General features: G+C 40.1%; 1 protein-coding gene across 1 annotated transcript in view; it reads right to left on the reverse strand.

Moving 5' to 3' along the window:
- Window positions 1–10,000, reverse strand: part of gon4la (gon-4 like a) — a 32,445-nt gene that overhangs the window by 5,212 nt on the left and 17,233 nt on the right. The window contains exons 19-21 of the mRNA XM_080044877.1: window positions 7,388–7,504; window positions 6,450–6,617; window positions 1–194 (exon numbers count right to left, since the gene is read on the reverse strand). The exon at window positions 1–194 is cut by the window's left edge and continues 229 nt beyond it. Coding sequence (XP_079901003.1) covers window positions 1–194; window positions 6,450–6,617; window positions 7,388–7,504 — 479 coding nt within the window. The remainder of the gene's footprint in view (window positions 195–6,449; window positions 6,618–7,387; window positions 7,505–10,000) is intronic.

Consider the following 10,000-nt stretch of genomic DNA (forward strand, 5'->3'; position numbering starts at 1 on the left):
TCCTGGTTTCTTATGACATCACGGTTTGGGGTGTGGCCTTCAGGCGGAGTGGGAGGAGTCACGTTGCTCCTGAGGCGACTGAGCGTCTTATAGTGGCTTCTGATTCGCTCTCTGGTCGTCACGGAGACAGGGAGGGCAGGGGCAGGGGGGAGGGGCTTAGGCAGCAGCACGAAGCCGATTCGTCGAAAGTCCAACTGTTGAAACGGTTCAGAGAGATTTCCAAAATACTTTCAAAATAAATAAAACATTTCAAGTTTTCTGACATGAGGAAGAAATTGAAGAAAAATCAAATTTTTTTTTTTTAATTAAAATATTTGTTAAGGAAGATGGCGGAGAGAGTAGACGCATAGTTATCTAGCTCTCCAGAGTCGGTAAAATATTCCCACTATTCAGACATAACTCGACAAATAAAACTAGAGTATGAGTGGGTCAAGAAAGAGAAGAAGTCAGAGAAACAACAGACAGCAAAAAAAAACAGAAGAGCAATCTGCAATGGAAGAAATCTCCGAATACGAGGCTAGCGAACACGAGGTTAGCGAACACGAAGAAGAGACAATCGAGAAAATGGACAGCGCGGAGACGCTAAGAGTCGGCCTTGCTACTATCAGCAAGGACATCAAGGAACTCAAACAAGAACTACGCCAGGAGCTGACCACATTTAAAGACGAGCTGAAGAGAGAGATGAAGGAGGAAATCACCAACCTTCGGCAAGAAATAGACCGTCAGCTAAAGGAGAACAACACCGAGCTAAAGGCACAACAGGTGAACATCAGCGAGGCTCAGGAGCGAATTGGAGAAGTCGAAGAGTGGAAAATGGAGACCAGTGCCGCGCTGTCGGAGCTGATGGGTCATACACGCCGAATGCAAGATAAAATAACCGATCTCGAGGGGAGATCAAGGAGAAACAACATCAGAATATTTGGGCTACCAGAAGACACGGAGGGGAGCTCGGCAGCCATATACTTGGAGCAGCTTCTAAAAGCCGAACTTGAGCTCCCGGAGGGGACCAACCTCCAGATCCAGCGAGCCCACCGAGCCCTAGCCCAGAAACCGACCCCGAACGCTGCGCCCAGGTCAATTATTGCCAACTTTCTACAGTTCGAGACGAAGGAAATGATTTTGAAGAGAGCCTGGCAGAAAAAGCTACAAGTAGGAGGCAAACAAATCTTCTTTGATCATGACTATCCTACAGAAATTGTTCAGAAACGAAGGGCATACGCGGGCATTAAAAAAGTACTGAGGGAGAAGGGAATTCGTTTCCAGACGCCGCTCGCCAAAATGAGAATACACTGGAACAACGGAGTGAAGATGTATGACAGTGCCACTGAAGCGGCGCGGGACATGAAGGAAAGAGGCTACACTGCGGACGTGCCAGGCGGAGACACCGGAGCCGTGGCCGAGGGAAGGATGCAAGGAGCGGCAGAGTGGAAGCGAGTGAGAGGGAAAGACCGGGGACCCGACCCGGCGCAACGAGCAAGAGACAAGCTACACAACTATCAGTGGAAACCCTAATAAGTTCTGCTTAAAAAATGGGATAGGAAAGAATCAAAACAACAGACTGGAATAAAAAGACTAATTAATAAACGCTGTACGGAACTAAGTGGATAAACAAACTAAAAGAAAAAAGACTGACAGAAGAATAAATCCACAGTGTGAGTATCTGAACATTTTCGGACTTCTTTAATTTGCATAACATATTAAGAACCGACTGGGAGAGGTCGAGGCATTTGAGTTGGACATGTGTAGGCGCTGTGGTACCCCACAAGCTGGGCGCGTATCTAGGTCTAGGGAGGGGCCCTTATTAGAGATGAGGATATCCCCTTCACCCACCAACGGGGACGCGGGGAGGAGTACAAGAATACTCCATGTTTGGAAGTCCGGGAGGTATTTGGTTTGTGTTCAGTTATTATATGTTCATGTTTATGTAGTTTGTAACGGTTTGGGAGAATATTTTCAGAGAGCAGTAAATGACTAATAACATCAAAATAATGTCGCTGAATGTAAATGGGTTAAATGTACCGATGAAAAGAGAAAGGGTGATGAGAAAATTGAAAAAGGAGAAAGCACAAATTATATTCCTACAAGAGACACATCTGTCTAGATTAGAACATGAAAAACTGAAAAGATACGGATACAGGAGCTTATACTACAGTACATATAAAGAGGGACGCAGGAGGGGAGTTGCAACATTAATACCAAACACAACACAATTTAATTACGAAAAGGAAATCAAAGACAAAGAAGGAAGGTATATAATAGTAAAAGGAAGAATAGAAAATGAACCAATCACACTGGTAAATGTATATGCACCCCCAGAAAGTGACAAATACTTTTTCAAGTCCCTCTTCGACGTCATAGCAGTAGAAACAGAAGGAATCCTTATTTGTGGGGGCGATTTAAACGTAGTCATGAATCACAATATGGATACAACAAGTCTCAAGAGAACGAAAATGCCTTTAACAAGATTTGTCAATATGTCGCTAGAAGAGATGGGGATGACAGATATATGGCGAAGTCTGCACCCTTTGGAAAAAGACTTTACGCACTATTCAGCTGCACATAAAGTTCATTCAAGGATAGACTATTTTCTACTGAATACAGGGGATAAACACAGAGTGACGGAATGTGAAATAGGAGGGGCAGACGTGTCTGACCATAATCCACTCTATTTAAAAATATGTCTAAGTAACAGGAAACGAAATACTGTATGGAGATTGAATGTAGGAATATTGAACAATGAACAACGAAAAGAGAAGGTAAAAGTAGAAATAAAAAGGTACATAGAGGAAAATAACAATGGAGCAGTAGACCCAACAATATTATGGGATGCCATGAAGGTGGTGATAAGGGGGAAATTGATAGCGGAAACTGCGCATGCAAAACGAATTCAATTGGAGTCATATAGAACGCATACTGAGAAACTGAGGGAATTAGAACAGGGATATCAAAGAACAGAAGATTCAAAGGTATATCAACAAATCAAGGAAGTAAAAAAAAAGATAAATGACATATTATTAGACGAGGTTGAAAAAAGGAACAAATTCTTTAAACAAAATTATTACGAAGCAGGTTCAAAGGCGACTAAATTGCTGGCGAAACGTATACGTAAACAACAAGCACTTAGTAGTATACATAAAATCAGAGATCCGCATACAAGTGAATTAACAGATAAACCGGAGGATATAGAGAACATTTTTTGTGGATACTACAAGGAACTATATACACAACCCACATCTGAATGTGAGGAGGAAAGGAAGCTATTTTTAAATTCTTTGGATTTACCATCAATTGGTAGTATACAAAATGAGACATTAACAACCAATATTACTATAGAAGAAGTGAAAGATGCAATAAAGACACTAAAAAATAATAAATCCCCAGGTAGTGACGGATACCCAGCAGAGTGGTATAGGATGTTCGGGGAAGAGCTGACGCCACTACTTTTGGATTCTTTTAATTGGACTCTTCATAACAATAAAATACCTCCATCATGGGCTGAAGCCATTATAACCATTATACCAAAACCAGGAAGGGACAAGGAACACTGTCAGAACTATAGACCAATCTCATTATTAAATGTAGATTACAAAATATATACAACAATTATCTCCAAACGATTGAATACTTTTATAACAGAACTGATAGATGAAGATCAAACAGGATTCATTAAAGGACGTCAAACACATGATAACATTAGAAGGGCCTTGCATATTGTAGATCAAGCACAAAAGAAAAAACAAAGTACTATATTAGTAAGTATTGATGCAGAAAAGGCATTCGATTTGGTAAATTGGGAATTCTTATATAAAGTATTAGAACGATTTGGATTCAATAGTAAGTCAATACAGTGCATAAAGACATTATACCACCAGCCCACTGCTAGAATCAAAATAAATGGAAACCTTACTGACAAATTTAGTATACAGAGATCAACTCGTCAAGGCTGTTGTTTATCACCCACTCTTTTTGCGCTTTTTATCGAACCTTTGGCACAAGCAATACGCCAAAATGAAGAGCTTCATGGAGTTATAGTAAATGGCAAGGAACATAAAATAGGACTTTTCGCGGATGACGTCGTAGCCTTCCTCGAACAACCAAATAAATCACTACCTGTATTGATGAAACTGCTGGAAATGTACGGACACCTTTCGGGATATAAAGTAAATGTTTCAAAAACACAAATTTTAACACTTAACTACACCCCACCAAAGGAGATTCAGGAAGCATTCCACTTAAATTGGAACCTAAAGAAAATTAAATATCTGGGAATTACCATCACAAAAGGATTATCTAAACTTTATAAAGCCAATTATGATAAGATAAGTCAGGAGATACAAAAAGACACGGAAAGATGGTCTACTTTACCACTAGATCTTAACTCAAGAATTGAGATTATCAAAATGAATGTACAACCAAGACTTCTTTATTTATTCCAGTCCCTACCAGTAGAAGTCCCCCAAACCCAATTTGTGACCTGGGACAGGATAATATCTCGGTTTATTTGGGGAGGCAAAAAACCAAGGGTTAGGTACGAAACTCTCCAGTTACCAAAAGATAAAGGAGGTATGGGTCTCCCAAAACTGAAAGAGTACTTCTACGCGGCCCAATTTAGGCATATTATATGCTGGTGTATGCCAGATTACACGGCTAAATGGAAAGACATGGAAATAGAATTTGTAAAATATCCCATCCAGAGCCTTATTGGAGATCAAGAAATATACAAAAGGATTAAAAACAATATAGATTCAATTACAACATTTACTCTTGAACTATGGTTTAGAGTTATTAAAAATTATAAGATAAAGAAAGAAACAAAAGTTCTTAGATGGGTAGCATTTGACAGTAATTTTAAACCAGCTGAATATGATAAAGGATTCAAGCAGTGGGTAGACAAGGGAGTCACGGCATGGTGTACTTTAGAAAAGGATGGGGCACTGGAGAGTTTCCAAAACGTGAAAGATAAATATAGCTTGGATAAACAGGAATTCTACAGGTACCTACAACTAAGAGATTATTATAAAAAAGAAATCGAGATAGACCCCTCCACAGAAGTGAATGGTGTGATCCAAATTATAATGAATACATACAAAGGAAAGAAAATAAGAATCATATCTGCTTTATATCAAACATTGACAACAACTAAACATTCAACTAAATACATAAAGGAAAAATGGGAATCAGAGTTTAATATGAAAATTTCGGATGATGATTGGCAAGACATGTGGAAAACACATCAGACAACCACTAATTCGCGGATATGGAGGGAGTTCTCTTGGAAAAATCTGGTCCGTTTTTTTATCACGCCCAAGGTCAAGAGCAAGTATAATAACACAAATGTACCATGTTGGAGAGAGTGTGGAGTAAAGGATGCTGCAGACCACTCACACATATTTTGGAAATGTAATAAAGTATTTAAGTTTTGGGGAATTGTACATGAAACTGTACAAAATATATTAGGTTATGATATTCCAATGAGCTATATGGTACTATACCTTTGTAATTTCAATTTTACCAAAGAGAGTATAAGAGTGAGAGATAAATATTTGATTAAAATACTACTGATAGCTAGTAAGAAGGCTATAACTAGGAAATGGGGTAAAGTGGAGCCTCCTTGTAAGAAAGAATGGGTAGACATAGTAGAAGAAATCTATGTAATGGAGAAACTGACACACCGCCTAAGACTACAACAAGCACAGCTTGAAGAAAAGTGGGAGAAATGGACAATATTCAGAACCAAAACCGGCGACGAGGAATATGGACAGGAACAAATTACTTAGATGAAGACATGAAGAGAAAAGAAGTACTGTGAGAAATGTAACTCCCAAGCCAATTTTCTGTTTGGTTTCTGTTTTGTTTTTTGTTTACCGTATTATTTTTGACTGTGAACTGTCTATGTGAATTTTGAAATAAAAATTTAAGTGAAAAAAAAAAAAAATATTTGTTAAATAGAGATCTGAACAGTTGACAGTCCCAACAGCCAATAAGAATTATTTTAAAGAATCGGAGCCTCGCTCTGATTGGTCAAAGTGTACCTACCGCTCATATTAATTTTTTATTTATTTATTTTTTTTCAATATTTTTTTTGGCATTTTTATGCTTTATTGATAGTGTAGAGACAGAGTTGAAATGGGGCAGAGAGGGGAGTGACATGCAGAGAACGACCGCGAGCTGGAATCGAACCCGGGTCCGCTGCTGGCCGAGGCCAATGGGGGGGACGCCCTACCAACTGAGCTAAGGGCGCCCCCGCTCATGTTAATTTTGACCATTCAGAATTCACATACCCCAGCTTTAATGTGCATATTTCAAACCCATTTCAAACCTTGAAAACACCAGATTTAAATGAAGCTTTTCTGTTACTGACCGTGTGTTTGGGTAGACGGGGCGGGTAGCGTGTCTGTTACTGACCGTGTGTTTGGGTAGACGGGGCGGGTAGCGTGTCTGTTACTGACCGTGTGTTTGGGTAGACGGGGCGGGTAGCGTGTCCCGGGGGGGAAGCTGTAGCTCTGGGGGGAGGAGCCTAAGATGGTCACATGACTGGAAGGGGGAGGGGCCTCGGGCGATGAGCCAATAGGGTCGATGTATTGTTTGATGGCAGAGTAGATGACGGGAAGACTCCGCTGAAGAGTAAAGGTTAAAGAAGGAGAATTAGGAGTCGGATCTAAAACACACACACAGGGGAGAGAGAGAGAGACAGAGAGAGAGACAGAGAGAGAGAGACAGAGAGAGAGAGAGAGAGAGACAGAGAGAGAGAGACAGAGAGAGAGAGAGATACAGACAGAGAGAGAGACAGAGGCCTGCTGATAGGATAACAGGTGAGTTTAGAGTTACTACAAACACCTTCACATGTCAACAACAAGGAGAACACATGAAGAAGGTTGAAAAGTTGATATAAAGTCCAGAAAAAAGGATTTTCATTTTCTTTTTTATAAAAGTCAAAAACTAAATTATGAAGAAAATAGAAAAAAAATCAAAAAACAAATCAAGATTAACGTTGGAAAGTTTTTTTTTTTCTTAAGATATGTTTTGGTCATTTTTATGCTTTATTGATAGTGTAGAGACAGAGTTGAAATGGGGCAGAGAAGGGAGTAACATGCAGAGAACGACCGTGGGCTGGAATCGAACCCGGGTCTGCTGCTGGGCCCGGCCCGGGAGGGGGACGCCTTACCAACTGAGCTAAGGGCACCCCCACTAACGTTGGAAAGTTAAAATAAAAAAAAATAAAAAAAATACAAGAAAATATTTAAAAGTCGAAAAATAAAAAACCCAAAATAAAGTAGGAAAGCCCAGACCTGGCTCATACCTTACCATGAGCCAGAGAGGCATGAGCTTCTCCTGTGTTACCTTACCATGAGCCAGAGAGGCATGAGCTTCTCCTGTGTTACCTTACCATGAGCCAGAGAGGCATGAGCTTCTCCTGTCTCTCCAGAGGGGGGCGCTGCTCTGAGGGGGAGACAGGTCTGCAGGCCAATGGCATCGTGCTGACCACACGCTGGTATCTGAAGGTCTGAGGGACAGAGAGAGTTAATGTGAGAGAGATAATCAATAACATCTAATGTGTAAATAAGACACATTAGATGTCTCACCTCAGCAATGTATATATTATATATATATATATATATATGATTTTATTCAGGACACATGAAGATCCATAGTACAATGTATAAAAAATAGAGTCAATACAAAAATAACAACAAAAAGCACACCAATGCATGCAGATTAAAAATAAATAAAAATATTATCATAGCCAACTATGTATTGTTATGTCCGGATGTTATTTTAGTAATATTTGTGAGAGAGAGAGAGAAAGAGAGAGAGAGAGCGAGAGGGAGTGAGTGATAGAAACTGTTATATATACATATTGTTCTGACTGTTCTCTTTTGTTATTATTTGTATTATCTGTAATGCTTTGGCAATACTGTTTGCAACAATAGTCATGCCAATAAAGCTCATTGAATTGAATTGAATTGAATTGAGAGAGAGAGAGAGAGAGAGAGAGAGAGAGAGAGAGAGAGAGAGAGAGAGAGAGAGGGAGGGTCTGAGGGACAGAGTGTATGGAAGTTAATAAGTGAATAATATTATTCACACACTTCCCAGAAAATTTAAAGAAAAAGGAAGAAACATTTTCAGGAAAAAAGTTTTTTAAAATGACATCATTTTTCCAGGAATTTTATGACCTTAACCAATCAGAGAAGGTGTTACACAAATAGACCTTAACCAATCAGAGAAGGTGTTACACAGATAGACCTTAACCAATCAGAGAAGGTGTTGCACAGATAGACCTTAACCAATCAGAGAAGGTGTTACACAAATAGACCTTAACCAATCAGAGAAGGTGTTGCACAGATAGACCTTAACCAATCAGAGAAGGTGTTGCACAGATAGACCTTAACCAATCAGAGAAGGTGTTACACAAATAGACCTTAACCAATCAGAGAAGGTGTTACACAAATAGACCTTAACCAATCAGAGAAGGTGTTACACAAATAGACCTTAACCAATCAGAGAAGGTGTTACACAGATAGACCTTAACCAATCAGAGAAGGTGTTGCACAGATAGACCTTAACCAATCAGAGAAGGTGTTGCACAGATAGACCTTAACCAATCAGAGAAGGTGTTACACAGATAGACCTTTAGGCTCGATTGTAGAGAAGGGCCGTGTCTGAACTGCCATACTAGCGTCCTACATCCTACATACTCACCATCTATATACTGCATACTCTCTACTCAAAGATCGATTGTGTATGCGAGCTGCGTCTAAAACGTTCTCAGTTGAAGTATACTCAAGCAATGAAGAATTTCTTCTTCTTCTTATAAGATTCAGGCAGTTTAGACACTGTTAAGCTTATAACCGCCCTCTACAGGTTAGATATTGAACTAGATTTTTACAGTCCTGTGTTCATCATCTGTGTTTTAGACCTCTTGTTTTATAATAATTATGTTTTGAGGCGGAGGATCCCTCCGACGCTCTCTGTCCGGCTCATCAGCACTCAGCTGTCTGTGAGTTGAGCTGGACGAGCCGCGGTGTGTGGAACAGCGATCTGTTCTAATCTCTCTCCACTATCAGACTCACAACACTCATTTCACTTATATGTTGTTAGGTATTTATCTTCATCTCTTATCTATTGTAAGAGTTTATGAATGACTGCACGTACAGTTGTCAGATCGCGGAACCCCAAACAATGTTGTTGCCTAGCAACTTGCTCGAAAATATTTAATTTTCCTGGGCGGGTAGAATTGACCCAGTGCATTGTGGGGCGGTTGAGTAGGAAAAGTATACGATCGATTCATACCCAAAATCTTCCCGGAAGTTAGTACTCATCCGGGAATTTCTCACATACCCAAACTCGCATACCCAACCGTCACATACTCAAATTGAAGTCAAAATGAGTATGAGTAGGACGTTAGTATGGCAGTTCAGACACGGCCAAGGAGTCACTGTGGGTTGTTTTACAGGTCTTTAAAGTGTTTCCATGGGGCGTTACCTTGACCATGTTGTCAGGGAAGCCGGGCCTGCAGTGTATGTGAGAGACTGTGGTTGCGTTCCGAATCGCATACTTTCTACTATATAGTATGTAGAAAAAAGATTTAGGATGTCCCGATTCTTGTGGCCAGATTTAGGATGGTTAGAGGTACCTGGATGTTCTACTTCATCCGGCCAAGATTGTTAGTGTTGAAAACTGCATCCTATTTGGGCGATTCTGACCCACAATCCAGTGCGCACGTGAAGTGACGTCACATCGACGAAGCCTCCGTATGAAAACAAACGGGGATGAGACGGATATAAAAGCAAGAGGCAAGATCAAGGCGCAATGTTATGATGAAATAAGAGAGAAAAGTATGTCCCAATAGTATGCTATTGCCTACTGCATCCTAACTAGATTATTTTTATAGTCAGATGTAGTATGTAGAATAGAAAAAAGAAAGAGTATGCGATTCGGAACGCAACCTTTGTGTGTGTGTTCCTACCCTCATCTTTCTCTCTCACTCACTCTCACACAC

This window comes from Ammodytes marinus, assembly GCF_949987685.1.
Source record: "Ammodytes marinus genome assembly, chromosome: 17".
In the NCBI taxonomy this organism is placed as follows: domain Eukaryota; kingdom Metazoa; phylum Chordata; class Actinopteri; order Uranoscopiformes; family Ammodytidae; genus Ammodytes; species Ammodytes marinus.